We start from the raw sequence: 15,901 nt of genomic DNA, 5'->3' as shown, positions 1-15,901 counted from the left end.
TTTGAACTTTTTGTATGTCATATTTTTGTTTCACAATTTATTCCATGCTCGGACTGTACCATAACTCTTGAATAATTATGACATTGGCTTTGATGTGTGCTTGTATTCTACCACCAGAACATTTCTGCTCAGTTGTGCGAGTTGTATACAGTCTACTTTATATACAAGCTCTAGCTGTAGTGAGCTGTAGGTTTCCTGCAGAAGAGAGGGAAGCATGGAGACAAAGTGGAAAGTCAACACAGGTATGCATACAGGGACAGGTTTGGAATGGGGGTGTGTAGATGGGGGTAGAGTTGTACACAGTGTACTCTATATTATACAAGCTCTAGCTGTAGTGAGTTGTAGGTTTCCTGCAGAAGAGAGAAGCATGGAGACAAAGTGGAAAGTCGTCAACACAGGTATGTATACAAATTTGGAATGGTGGGATGTGTGCACACAATCATACACATGAGAAAACACTAATAGCGGACGCAGAACATCCTCGCTTTTTTGGATGTTATGGATCCATAAAAGCATATTATAAACAATGTCCGCAATTGGGGGTGTAAAGTCAGTCCACAGAGAGAGTGTGTATTAAGGCCATATGTGTGGGTCCTTGATGTGAGGCAAATAAAACTCAAAAATAATTAATAATTATAATAATTTATGAAGTCAGGGATGTGATTCTTCAGGATATTTCCTGATTTCAGGATTTTTTGTGGCCAAACTTTACACAATTTTATTGATTTCAGCCTGTTTTGGAATATTTAACCCCAATTTGATGCTGTTTTCAGGATTTTTTGCTACTTTGAGGATATTTCACAAGCTTTGAATCAGATCCATGTGAAGTGCCTTGCAAACAAATCATAAAGTATGTATTTATGTCTGTGATTGCCCTTGTTCTTCCGTGAATTGCAATTGGTTTGATGTAGTAGGTCTACTTTTGTTTTGTATTATGTAAATAAAAAGTAAATTTGATTGTTTATTATTTTTCTGCTCTCCATAGGGTAATGTGACACAGCCTAATCTGGACTCCCTACTCAGTCAAGTGATTGGTATACTGTCTCTCACTAAGCTATATGAGGATCCACACATGTTTGAGGGACTTGCAGTAAGTAGTAGTGATATTATGTAGAAATGAATTTTATATGCCATGACCGGATGCAAATGTCACAGGTGCATATCAGTGCCTATGTGTACATATATAGGGTACCTGCCTTCAAAATGATAATAAGTTTTTTATGATATCCTGTTTTAACCAAGAAGATTATACAAACTCAGACTCTGCCATGTTTGGATGTTGCTCATTTTGGAGCGAAAAGTGTACCTCCAAATTATTTTGTACACCTCCCACGTTGTACTATGTGTCTCCTCTATTGGTAGTTGAACAGTCATTTTAGGACCACTCTGATAAATACTAAAATACTAAATTAGACTCTACACATTAAGAATTGCAAACAAACATTGACTGTTCATGAGGGAAACTATTGCCCTTGGTGAACTTGGCCGTAGGACCACCATCCCTAGTTCACCAAGGGGCAATAGGTGGCTTCATTTCCTGCACCAGCAGTCAATATTTGTTTTATATAACATAAGAAATATTCCTGTCATTTAAGAACCAAAATACAAAAACAAAACAACAACAAAATATTGTGGAGAAAATAAGCAGAATATTTTAAGGCACAAGATATACCCACTAATCAAATGGCAGGAATAGTTTCATGCATTATACAAGCTGTATCAAAATGATTGGTACCCATCAGTTTTCATTGATAATGGATGAGTCTGCCACATCAAAATTTAACATATTAAAGGTCCAAATAATTTGTTGACTGATTGTACAACAAGTCATAAACTGTAAATTCTGGAAATTTCGAGAGTATCTAATGTTGTATTTGGAGGAGGCACGCTTTTCAATAAACATAAACATTAATGGGTACCAATCATTTTGATACATCCTGTATGTTAAATTCTTAAACATTTGAGAAAGTTCCTGCAATCTTATTGGTTCTTACCTGTGTGATATAACATGGTTCAGTGCGACACAATATGCTTACTCTCTATTTGAACCAATCAGAGTTGCATAGCAACAACAGGACTGATTGATTCTAAGCCCTAGGTACTTCCTTGTAAACTGTAGGATTTAATTTGATTAAATTTGGTATTCTTATGATTAATATTTTTATTTGAAAGCATTCAATAATGAGAATAAAGGTATCGTTGTTAGCCACTGTGTGCATCTATCATCTCATTGAACACGGACAACACCATTATTTGAACATAAAAAAACTTGGCGATTTATATCATATAACCTATATTTGCATTACTTTGTCTCAACAGATCTGCCAGTCAATTTGGTCGCCACAGACAGTGGAGACATCTGTAGAGCAATACTGCCTGCCATTTCTAAGATGTGCTGCCCTTCTACAACATCATATATTTAAGGAAGATATACTGCCATGTTCGGTATGTGTGAATTATAGGTTGATAAACTGCATTATGATTTGTTATCAATACACACATGCTGAGATGTTGATGCATCTAATGCTTGAGCCCCACAGGGGATAATGCACAAGACAAATCAATATCAAAGGAAACAAGGGAAGAGGCTTACGCATCATACACTGGAACATAGAAACATTCAAACATTACAAACTAGCACACAAGATCAAATTAATGATACTTAATCATTATTCTTAATATATCAATATACAGGGTAAAGAAGAATTATGCATCGCACACTAGCACAATTAAAATGAAATTGCAAATGGAAACATGCATACCTGCCTGTGCAGGGACTTAAACCCCAGACCTTTCGCTTGTGGGGCAAACGTGACCTATTCAGTGAGACATGGACCTGTTTAAAGAAAACATTATTTCTTAATACAAAGATGAACCACATAACCACATCTATTAAATACTTAAATTTGCATATTTTGTGTACTAGGAATTATTATAAGGTGCAGTCCATTGCCTACAGCAGGGTTCCTCAACACAACAGGCTGCCCATGGGCCAGATCCAGCCCGCAAGTGCATTTCAAACAGCCAGCTGCCGAGAAAAAAGAAATAACCCTCTGGATTTGATATGTAATGGATTACATCTGCATATTCACCCATGATGTATTTAGGTCATTGACATTTTGAACTTTTTTGATGCATTCTCAAAGCTTCATTGTCACCCCCTGGACCCTCAGTACCAGGGGTCCTAAGGCGGCCTCTGGACTCCACCCATTCAGTCTGGCACTTTGCGCTCACAATAGTTTTGGCCTGTAAGATTATTTCATTATTACACTTTGGCCCACACTATCAAACTGTTGAGAACCCCTGGTCTACAAGGTTACCCATAATACATTTAAAAAATTACAAATTATTATACTAAATGAAAATACTGTAATGCTTTGGCTCGGAACCAGAGTGGCAAAAGGTAGAGAGACACCCGTAGGCAAGGGCATTTCAATACTAACAGTACTTCATTTTGATTCTAACTTTTTCAGCATGATGATATAGAATTTGAAATCCTAGCCAACTACCTAAACCTGTGCACACTGCCCCCTCGAGATGAGAAACAACAGTCTCTGTACAGTGCTAGGTGTGTACAGTTTGCACATGAGAAGCCTAGTGAACTCATCTCACTCTGGTGTAAGCAACTGATCAAAGTTGTCAAGAGAAATCCTAGAAAAACAAAGGTAGGTTGAAAAAAAGGTGTGAATGATTTGAGAAAAATATGTAAAATTAAAATATCAATGTTAGTTGTAGATCCAAAATTGTTATAAAAGGTGATGACTTGGTTTGTTAAATGCATTTTCAGTAACGATTACATATAATGCTTTCAAAAGTAGGGCAACAAATTATGTAGCAAAATTGGAAGCTGTTCCTTAAGCATAGCATATTCCATCTTGATAACATTCCTGCACATTTAAAACCATTCCACAAGTGTATGGCATTGTAAACTATGTACAACTCAAAAAACATTAATCCAATCACGCTACACAATGTTGTTACTAAGCAGCCGGTCGCTATGGTAAGAGCTTTTGTGAAGTATGCAAGTCACTACAGAAGAAGGAGTGTACACCTGTGTCCAAAAATAAATATAGCAACAGTAGTGTGTTTTTGCAAATGTTTACCATTTTGATTATGTTTGTCAGGACCCATAAATCAGAAGTAATTGTGCTTTTTATGATTTCCATGTTGTCCATAGAGGGCACAACTTTGTTGGTTGAAGATCTTTATGATGATTTCATATTGCTTAAGAGTAACTTTATTCTCACAGCCTAGTGTGATTATGTTAAATACATTTAAGAATGATTGTCACCATGCTGAGAGTGAGGATTGGGAATATATTTTGGGGTTATAGTAAGGTTTTAGGATTTGAATTATATTATGAGATTAGGCTTATGTTAGGATTAGGTTAGGATTATTATTGGCTGTGGCATCCACTAATCTGTAGGTACTCATGAGTTTCTCTATAAGTAAACAGTAATTTATGTATCAATATGTATTTCTTTTTGCAGAGTCTACTTTTATACAGTCCCATCTTCTTCCCACCGCGCCTACTCCAGCTTCCTAAATGCTACGATGTGATCTTCCGCTACTACCGAGTCAAGAAATGTCAAGCATGCTGCTCAGTTCCTAGTAGACCAGCTATCTGCCTTGTATGTGGCACCCTGGTGTGTCTCAGGAGTACTTGTTGTCAAATGCAGAATCTATGGGAGGGTGTCCAGGTAAGGGGAGTTACATTTACTAGTTTGGTGGTAATGGGCTATTCCATTTAAAATCCACACTACCCCTGAGGAAGATTTTGGAAATATCTGCCACAGAGGGAATATGAATTTCAAATGGAATTAGTACATTAACCAACTCTATTTGACACATGCCCTCCATCTGTAGAAGATTCAGGTTGAATCTATCAAATGAAATAAACACACATAGTGTTTTCATTCCATTTGATAGCAATACTCCCCCTGTGGAAGATATTTTCAAAATCATTCACAGGGGTAGTATGGATTTAAATGGAATAACTCAATTTCATACACTCCTAGATAGTGAGAATGAATCGGAGCAAACGTTAGTAAATTACTAGCCGGGCATAAATATTGTGTAATTGCACAGGCGCGCACTCCACATAGTCCATGCAATGCTTTCGGACGCGTTCATTTTTTCACGCGCGCGAGTGGATGCATTTATATTTGCTTGTATTTTCCAACACTTTCAGTGACAATTTTGTTATAAAAATGGCAATAATCGTGGCAATTTTTCTTGTATAAGAAACAGGTTAATAGGGTAAATTTAGCATACAAATCGACTACTTAGTGCCAGAAGTGGGTAAGTGCAATAGCTGCCATGTGTAGATGAGTACAATATACTGTGTGTAAATTGCCAAATGTTCACAATGCAGCTATTGCACTTACCCACTTCTGGTACTGAACAGTCAAAATAGAAAGCTCCTTCCTCTGAAAATCTCAACAAGAAATAAGGATCCATGCCCTTACTTTCTGGTGGGATTTTTACAGGAGGACAACTTAGTTTCTGCCTGAAATATCAGTTATGTCAAGGGATGTACTGTATCAAAAAGACAATGAAACAAGTCTGTAATGTATTTGAAGTATCCCAATATTTAGGAAATCTATACATTGCATGATATCAAGATCTGTTATGCTAGTAGATAAGCTTATCAGTATGAACTGGGTAGAAAGTTTAAAATACACCAAAAAACATCAAACCTAAAAATATTGTTATATTTCTCCATTTTGTGAACAGCATTCTATTACGTGTGGTGCAGGGACTGGTATATTTCTTGATGTCAACTACTCCAGTACACTTATCATCAGAGGAGAAAGGATGTGTCGATGGGCCTCAGTGTATCTAGATAGTCATGGGGAAGAAGATCAGGAACTGAGGTGAGTGCAAAACTATAGGCTTATGGGCCTCAGGGTACCTACAATCCTCATCAAATGTGTAATTTTCACCCCATCTGCATGACTTTTCTCAGGTAGTGAAGTGCCAAAATCTGTCCGTTTTGATATATTATTCACTTTAATTCAAGAACACAAGACATATGGCAATATAGATGCAATTATTGGCTTCCGGCTTCCTTGACTCATTTCCTCTGAAATGATTGTATCAGTATTAAGAAGTACACTACCGTTTCTTAGTTAAATGGATAAACTGGAAAAATATGGTTCCTGCCATCTTATTGGACTTAAGATTTCAATATGTTTCCTTATTTCCTTATTATACATTTCAGACGAGGTAAGCCATTGTATCTATGTCAGAAGAGATACCAGTTCCTGGAACATCTATGGAAATCTCACGGTCTAAACCATATGTGTAAAGGATGGAATTGGCATGGTGGAATGCAGTAATTATGATGAACAAATAATGCGATCAAATTACTTTCGTCATATTAGTTTTTTATCTTTCCTCATAGTGACCGGCACACATATGACATAACGTGTGTGTACAGCCCAGAGTGCTGCATCTCTTTAAACTACTGTAATATGAGCTTATCCTAAAGTTGGGTGCTAACTACTTTAAGGCCAAATCTACACTGACACCAGAGGTAGTTGACATCTTAGGGCATACAAAAATACATGGTTGCAATTGATCCAGAGTTATTTTAGCAGGAATAGGTCTTGACTTGATTTGACTTAGGTCCATAGGCTGGTGTAGATGTTCAGCACTTGCTGAGACAGTTTTATCACTTAATAGACGGTCACACCTAGAACATTGGTGCTGTGTGGTTTGTTCCACGATTGAGGTGCTGATGTTTCACGGTGTGATTCAATCAGCCAATCAGAGCCCTGCTTCAGTTTTTACACAGTATGCACTACAGTGGGTTATTCCATTTGAATTCCATACACCCCCTGGAAGGCACACCGCTTGTTTAGAAGATTAAAGACATGTCTTCCACATGTCTTGCATAGGAGATGTGGAAGATCAAAGACATGTCTTCCACAGAAGATGTAGAAGATTAAATACATATCTTCCAGAGGAGATTATGGAAAATTAAAGACATGTCTTCCACAGGAGATGTGGAAGATTAAAGACATGTCTTCCACAGGAGATGTGGAAGATTAAAGACATGTCTTCCACAGGAGATGTGGAAGATTAAAGACATGCCGTCCACAGGAGATGTGGAAGATCAAAGACATGTTTTCCACAGGAGGTGTGGAAGATTAAAGAAAAGACATGTCTTCCACAGGTAGATGTGAAAGATTAAAGACATGTCTTCCATAGGAGATTTATATGGATTTCAAATGAAATACTCTGTTGGTGTAAGATAAATGGCAATCTAGCCTGGAAAGTGTCTGGGTCCCGAGTTTGAAAATGGAATCCACCAGGTCGGTTCAAGCCAAGAAAAAATTTCCTATCAGGTCATTTTGCAATCAGGGATGGAAAAATAAATCGCTAATTTGGATGGTCCGGGTCAGGTTTACAGGTAGTTCTCTGTTTAGAACTAAATATGTGAAAAGTAACATATCATAAAAAAGTTGAAATATATGTTGGTGAAATATTGCATTTGAAATATTTGTAAACGGTTTATGTATACCACAGAGCATTTATGTACACTATTTGACACCATAAGTTACATTGTCCAAAGTTAATTATCACTGCAGCCACCTGTAGAGATTAGGGTTTAGGCTTAGGGATAGAATTAAAAGATTAGGGTTAGGATTATATCAGGGTGACTGCAGTGATAATAAAGTTGATCTGTTACTGTAAAAGTGACAATTTTCGCGCTACATTTATTTTCGCGCTTTTCGAGTTCCAAACTGCTACCGTGAAAAAATAACAATGCGCAAATATATTCCTTATTTGTTTAGGTTAGTGTAAGGAAACTTAGCATCGCAAATTTAAAAACATTGGAAACAGTTCAAAATCAGCAAAGTGTGAACAATTAATTGTGCGAAAATTTGCACTTTTACAGTACTTCATACATGTGCAATACAGTGATTTTAGATGATAGAAGTGTGTCATTATTTTAACAATCATTATGTACAGGACAAACCTTGGTAAGCAAGATGGTAGGATACCGCAGTCTTGCATCCTACGTTAGTAGAGTGTACACCCTATTAATGAAAGAAAACTTTTTTTAGATGTATAAATATTTTAACCCCATGGGTAGTATGAGCCAATTATCAGCCATTAAAAACTATTTTGATTGATTAGGCTATATTATGTATTGAGCCAATCATAGACATAGTAAGAATAGTCAGTAGGGCTGAAGAGGATTAAGTTTAAAATTGCTAAGACATTTAAAAGCTCTATTTTGATTGGTTAGTCAAATGATTATATCATGTAATTGACCAATCAAGGGCTCTGTATGTAAGCAAACAGTATTGTCCATGGGGTTAATGCTGTGGCATGTTGATGATCCACAATTTAAAATGAGGATAATGTAGTTTCTTTTTGGAACCTTGGTGACATGACATATTGTATACCCAGAGCTCATTAAAAATATTTTTAATTTGATAATATACCGTAAAATCTCGTCTACAAGCATATAGAATGCGTCTGACGAAAGCTACATTAATCCAGGCGCCATTAAGGAGTTTGCGCAAATAAATTACAGATCCAATTTCAGATTTGAGACCAATCTATTGTATTGGCATATTTAATTAATTTAGCTTTCATCAAAAGTGCTATATATGCTTGTAGATGGGGTTTTACGGTATACATATACAAAGATAACAAGGAATAACACAATTTTGATTTGTTTATTAGATTTAATGCATGGCAATAATGCAAATCCCAATTACTGATATAACACAACTATCAGAGGGTAAGAGTTTAGAAGAATTTTATCATTTAAGAGCAGCACAACAATTTTATTATGGCCTAATAATACATACTTTACCATCATGGAGAGTTACTAATAGCCTACAGCTGTTTTATTGCAGTAATGATATATAGTTTCCACCGACAGAGAATTATTATTTTGTGTATAAATTACACATTTCTGAGTAATTTGATATAAAATATATCTGTATGATATGTATAAATACTGTATCATTTATTTATGTATGCTATGTGTATGTAAGATATCGTGTTATGGGAATGTTTATATAAAGCACTTTACTGTATCAAGAGCACTTTATAAAAAAATGTATAAAGCCATATGAGAGAATTGTAGAAATGTTTTACTTTGAAAGTATAAAAATGCACACTACAGTTAGAGAAGATTGTGCATTGTACCGATTTCTATACATTATAAGACCTTCTTGAGTGGTGTAGAACTATTTAAAACATGGACAATTTATCGCTAAATGTTTTTGGAATAGGAAGTAGTTTTATTAAAGAAACCCTGAAACTAATTATTATGTAAGTAGTAGCTAGAACCATGAAATACTGACTACATGGCAAACAATGTGTTTAGCAGTTAAAACAATTTTTCAAAGTTTTTAAAACAATTTTTTCAAACATATTCTTGCTATAACGTAAAAACAAAATGTTGAACATGTTAACAGCATTGATGGATAATGCTTAACAAACAGATATTTAGAAATTTGACATATGGTTATTGGTTAGGCTCTGAACAGTGAGAATATTTTTAAAAGTTATAGCAAGAATCTGAGGTGTATGGAATGGGAGACAAGTTGCAACCCTCTAAATACCAGGACAGAATTGACCAAAAGTTGTAATGTGCATCTTTCTTCTTAAGTTGGCCCAGATTTAGGCCACAATTATCCTCATTTTGGCCTTCTATTCTAGTATTAAAAATTGCAAACTTTCGTGCACTTTGCTCGCAGTTGTCCCAGGAAAGTCATTTTAGTGGCAAGTCAGCGGGACGATTTTGAAAAGTTTGCCTACTATGGCAATTGCTAAACATATATTTGTAGTTAAAAAAGTAAATGCATTTCTGGGGGACATTCAATGAGTTTGAACTTACACTTTTTATCACAAATTACATTTCTTTTTTGGGGAGAGAGCTTTTTTAGGGGGCTGGATGGTGGACTATTTTGGCAGAGGTCTCTCATATACCCCTGCTTTAACATTATTGCACTGTCTTTAGAAAATATAAATTGTCAAGAAAACCTGGTACAAATATTCTGATAATTTTTACTGAGCTGCTAGTTCTACAAAAATAAAAGTATTTGTCATTGATCATCCATTGGGCTATTCCATTTAAAATCCACACTACCCCTGTGGAATATTTTGGAAACACCTTCCACAGGGGGAGCAAGTTTTTCAAATGTAACTGGTCAAAGTTAATCATTTTGAAACCCATACTCCCCCTGTATTATGTTTTTACCTGTATCCTCCACAATTTAATTGAGTATTTCAAATGGAAGTTACCCAATTGTCTATTCTATTTGAAACTTCTACTCCCTCTGTGAAAGACTTTAGCTAAATCTGCCTCAGGGGTAGTGTGGATTTTAAATGGAATAGCCCATTTCATGTGGTCAAGTCAAAAACACACCAATACATATTGATGAAATCCCAGTTACAGGTTGATAGTCCAAAGGGTCATTATTTCTGAAAACCCAATTATTATAAACCATAATCATTGAAGTTCACCCTAACCTTCGCCCTAATCCTACCCTTAATCATAACCCTTATTCTAATCCAAACTCGGACCCTAACCATAGCCTAACCCTATCCCTAATACTAATCCTAACCCTAATGCTAACCCTAACCTTAATCCTAATCCTGGATGATTAAAATGCCCTAAAGCCTAACTTTATTAGTTTTTTTGGACTAATGACCCTTTAGACTTATTGACTGTTACCATTAAAGTGAACCTTCCACACATATATTAAAAATAGAATATTGTAGCAGTCAAAGGGTTCGTCTGCACAAGTTTATGGACGGAACCCAGTAACGTTTTTAGAAATATTACTACTAAGAACTTTTGATGTTTAGCCGATATTGGAGCCTATTATGCATGTGTATTGTTTATATATGCTAGTAAATATTTTACTTTCTGAAATTTGTAGCATTGTGTTATTATTTTTGTTTGCTTGTGTGTTATCACATTTGACAAGGATCCATTGCAGTTGAAATCCATACACCCCTATGGAAGATATCGGACCTTAATCTTCCACACAGGGAGTGTGAATTTCAAATGGGGTTACCTGAATGGGTGATTCTATTTGAAATCTACACCCCTGTATATGAGATTAAGGTCATGCCTTCTGTAGGAGATGTATGGATTTAAACTGGAATAGCCAAATGCCCAGAGTCATCTGCAGCCCTAAATTTATTTTGAGTTTTATTTACTTCTTAAAATCAGGCCCGTACACAGGATTTTTTTGGGGGGGGTGCTGATTTTGAAAAAGTGGACTTTTTTTCCAAAGGGGGGCGATTTTGCGAAAAGTGGACTTTTCTCCCCAAATTTGGACCTTTTTTGACCAAAAAAAACGTACAAAACCCAGATTTTTTTGCTCGCTACGCTCTCAAATTCTTTAATTTTGGGACTTTTTGTATAGTTTTGCAAATTTGCATACGGGCCTGCTTAAAATACTTGTTGACCATTCACCCAGCAAACACAAAACGTTTGACATTATTTGCAAAAGGTTAGAAAAGATTGCCAGAAAATGTCTAAATGTCAGGTTATACAAAGGGAACATGAAGGTTATAAAACGTTTTCATAACATTCAACAACATTTTTGATAACTTACTGCAAATATTCTAACATAAAAAAGATTTAACAATAACATTTTGACAACATGTTAAAAATGTGTAGTGTGTTTTAATACACAATTTACCAAGAATTCAATTGATTTATAAACTACAATTTTGATGGGGTTTTTTATGATGGAAACAGTCATCACATTTTATTTTGTGGCATATTTTTATGATTGCCGTGTATATTTTACTATCAAAATGATGGGTATAAAGAAGTCTACAAAAACAACAATAATCAATAAATAGAAAAAAATTACAGTTGCTGTTGTCAATTGTAATTCAATCGGATCAGATGAGCATAAAATTTACAAATTATAAAAAGAAATTCAACATTTTATAAATATTTGTTGTGATGTTTGGGCCCACAACAACCCTTTGATAACAACCTGTGTTGTGTCAGTGAGGCTTATGTTGCATATTTTGTGGCATATTTTGCCTGAAATGCCACATTCGGAATTGCAAGCGGATGTATGCAGTACTGCATGCGGTACTGCACATAAAACGGTTGGTTGTAATACCTGCAAAAAGCATATGTGTGAATTTTACATCTGAACTAAATTCTATCAAATTTTTATGGACATTTTTATTTCACACTAAAAAAGGCCATAAAAAAGAATAGAATATAGAATTATCATACTACAATGCTGCCTGCGTGAGTCATAATTAAATACATTTTATTATATAGCAGGCATGAGAATCTTCAGTTTTACACAAAAAGTCAAAATTTTCAACTGATCGTCGGCTTTTCTTCCCAGCTACATACACTGAAGTAAATAACATTAGATTTATAAATTTTACTTCGAGGACTGTTAAATAGCGAAAATATCTATTTGAATAATTTGTATATTTATATCCTGAATTTCAAAAAATCAAAATTATTTGATATCAGAAAGACATTCTTGATCTTCTCTGTTCATAGTAGATTATTATTTGTAAATTCATACAACTAGTCCTGTAGTCCAATTAGATTCCACTTACATGCAGACGTTTCAAAAACTACTAGTTTTCTTTTCTGATGCTATTGTTGATGACGATCTGTGTACATACTACAGCTGGTGTTTCTGCTGCTTGGAAACGGAATTGCCAGTTGATTTTCCTTCAGAAATCGATCGTCAAAATACGTGACTTGTATTGCCCCTGTTCATGCATGGTGCTGCCTTGTTTCCTAATGGTGATTGCTTCCTTGATCCATATCTTGTATCTGTTACTCTCTTTGTCTACGATCATAGCCTCTTCCCTGTCGATGACATGGTTGTTTTTCACCACATGATCTGTAATGGCAGATTTGTAGACAACTGATTGGGAATGGGATGCTTTTCTTGGGGATCTATTTTTTTATATTATCACCGATTTTCTCTGCCTCAGGTTTGTATTCATCCAATCGCTGTCCGAACTTCCTGCCCGTCTCCCTGATATATGACAAATCACAGTTTTTGTATGGACTAGAATAGATGGCGTCTGTTGAGTTATGGGGCTCCCGCTTATCCTTGAACCAGAAGATTGCACAAAGTACAATGTGGTTTCATGGCGATATTATACGATAGACAACCAAACCTTTCGACTTTCTAGCATCATCTTTATAATCCTTTCTTTTTTAAACTTGTCCATCTGATGAACAACTTTCTCAACACTCCATGCTGGATAAGAGTTTTATGCTGCATGGATATCCACATTTTGGAGGGCGTCTTTGATGTGTTTCGCCTCTTCAGGCTTTATCATGATCTTCTGTGACAAGTTTCTTCTTTCTATCTAAGAGCGTACGACTAGACCCCAAGTTTCTGGTGGAGAGGGTGCCATGATAAATAGAATGGTTCTATGTGCTTAAAAGCATCAAGCGGCAAGTTCGCGTAAAAGCTGACAACCAAATTAGTTTGGTTCGAGTATGCCGAATTCAAATCTTTTGTCTGCTGGCTAGCTATATTTGGCCCATGACCCTAACAAAGACACCCCTACCCCCACATGATCAGAAAATTTTGCCCTATTTTGACCAACAAACGTGCTGTTTGGGGTTAAAAGAAAAATGCATAGGGCAATTTTGGGGAACCAAAATGGTCGGACCCGGGCCCATCTGGCCCAATGGTATAAAAATCCGGCCCTGCTCTCCATTATCACTATCAACCCTTATTCAATTTTCGCTTTTGTGCTCGAGGCCCCAGAACCCTCGGGGCCCATGGACTTCGTCCATCCTGCACACTAAAAACTACGGGGTTAGGGTACCTGCAGGTAATATGGGACCATTAAGGACGTTTAGCTTATGTGCATAAAAACTATAGAAGATATGCCCAAAAGAGATTGTTATGATGAACAACCTGTCCTTTAAGATTAATAAAACAGGCAATGTTATCTTGTTTTTATGTTTGTTTGGACGCTATGACGTCAAAATGACGTCATCGTCAAGTGTCCCATATTACCTGCATGTGCAGGTAATATGGGACACTGTGTTATCTCTATGGTGAAAATCAAAATGTTCAGAAAATCACTCTTTTGTTCTAAAAACATTTTTGTTACATGATTTTGAATGTTAAATGCAAATTTCAACAAGAAAATTCAATTTTCTAAATAGTTTTGCTTTTCGCATTGACAATGCACACAATTTCCTATGTGTCCCATATTACCTGCACTCATTCAGTTGAAAATCAGAGAAAATAATCATTTATAAAGGAAAGTGCCACTTTTCAGTGGAATTTTACCTGCTGATAAGCTTAACCCATCACCTAAAGATCATAAAAAGTGACAAATGCACCCTCAGTACCAGAGTATTTGGATACACAATCATAAAATGTGGCGTCATTGATTTTATATCAGGCCAAAAAAACGACGTAAATTTGTGGGCAATTTCACTCTTTTTGGCATTGATTTCCAAGAGTTTGATACACTACAGACTCCAAAACTGCATTTCTAGAAGCACAATTGATGTCTCTAAACACTTAACAAATCAACTTAAAGTGTGTACCTTCTCTAAGCTACTTTTTGTTAAAATGAAAACAGGTGTCCCATATTACCTGCTGTCCCATATTACCTGCACCTACCCTATATTTTCCGTGGTCATTTTGAATTGACCACGTTTGGGGTTGTTTTGACCCTTCAAGGGGGTTGTACTGTTTTAATTTGACCACTTTCACGAGGTCATTTTAGCCATGACGAACGTGGTCAAAAACTTAGTGGTCATTTTGCCGATACCGTCGCGCATTGATATCAGTTTCAATCTTCCGCTTTGAAAATCTCAATTCATAAATGAGTTTAAACATGAGCTGCAATTAATGTTTGTTGATTAATAAATAAAACTAATTTTTTGACCGAAGTTACCCAATTTGTCAACTTTATAATGACTTGCATTTAAGAACTATTTGCACACACGGTGTGCATCGGCTCACGTGGTCACATCAGCGCCATATTTGTTCTGATTGTGCAGCTCAGCGGATTGTCGTGTGTGCTTGTCTGCATGATGGAATATGAAAAGTTAGTTGAAAAGTGAGACTGCGTGCATAGACAAGGGTCTATGCATGCAGATTCATTCCAATTTCATGCTGTCGTGGCTGGTGTCTTGGCTGCAGTTGTTATAAGCTTATATCATGTAAGCTTATAATACGTGAACTGTCATAGGCGATGACTGACTGTGTGTGAGTGTGATACACAGATGCATTTTGCAGTTTGCTGTTTATGTAATGCTTTCTCTGTGCAGAAACATACTTATGTCCTGGTGGGACCAGCATGACCATAGGCCTACTAAAAAAATCCAAACAACCCCTAAATGTGGTTATTGAGTAACCCTATAAAACAACCCTTTCAAATGGGTCATTTCATTTGACCCCGAAATGAGGTCATTAAGTAACCCAATAAGGCAACCCTTTTGAAGGGGTCATTTCATTTGACCCCGAAATGTGGTAATATTTTGACACCAATGGGGTTACTATTTGACCCAAATACGTAGTCATTGCAATGACCCCGACCAATGGGGTCAAAATGACCCCGTTAGTGGTATGGTGTTTAGTTGATAACTATGCTGGGGTCAAAAATGACCCCGTTTGGGTCATTTTTTGACCCCGTAGTTTTAAGTGTGTGTCCCCCGCTTGCTACGCGCCTGTACAAGGGCATTTCGTGATCCACAGATTTTTATATCACTGGAAACCTCTGGCTATGGGATTTTTACACACACTGTAATGTCATAGGCCTATGCCAATAACTGTGAATAATTTCAGTGGATGTAAGGCCTTTTGCAACAGAGCCTTTCATAAACGAATTCCGGTGTAAAGATTTATGATTCTATATACCGGCGTCGAATACTGTAGTCTGG

The 15,901-nt window shown here is 36.3% G+C and overlaps 1 protein-coding gene across 1 annotated transcript in view; it reads left to right on the top strand.

Moving 5' to 3' along the window:
• Positions 1–6,850, top strand: part of LOC140151388 (E3 ubiquitin-protein ligase ubr3-like) — a 56,420-nt gene extending 49,570 nt beyond the window's left edge. The window contains exons 32-38 of the mRNA XM_072173709.1: positions 118–242; positions 986–1,090; positions 2,320–2,445; positions 3,474–3,665; positions 4,491–4,700; positions 5,737–5,876; positions 6,224–6,850. Of these exons, the coding sequence (XP_072029810.1) occupies positions 118–242; positions 986–1,090; positions 2,320–2,445; positions 3,474–3,665; positions 4,491–4,700; positions 5,737–5,876; positions 6,224–6,341 (1,016 nt within the window). The 3' untranslated portion in view covers positions 6,342–6,850. The remainder of the gene's footprint in view (positions 1–117; positions 243–985; positions 1,091–2,319; positions 2,446–3,473; positions 3,666–4,490; positions 4,701–5,736; positions 5,877–6,223) is intronic.
• The last annotated feature ends 9,051 nt before the right edge of the window (positions 6,851–15,901 follow it).

This window comes from Amphiura filiformis, chromosome 4 (assembly GCF_039555335.1).
Source record: "Amphiura filiformis chromosome 4, Afil_fr2py, whole genome shotgun sequence".
In the NCBI taxonomy this organism is placed as follows: domain Eukaryota; kingdom Metazoa; phylum Echinodermata; class Ophiuroidea; order Amphilepidida; family Amphiuridae; genus Amphiura; species Amphiura filiformis.
This window is presented reverse-complemented; position numbering and strand designations above follow the sequence as displayed.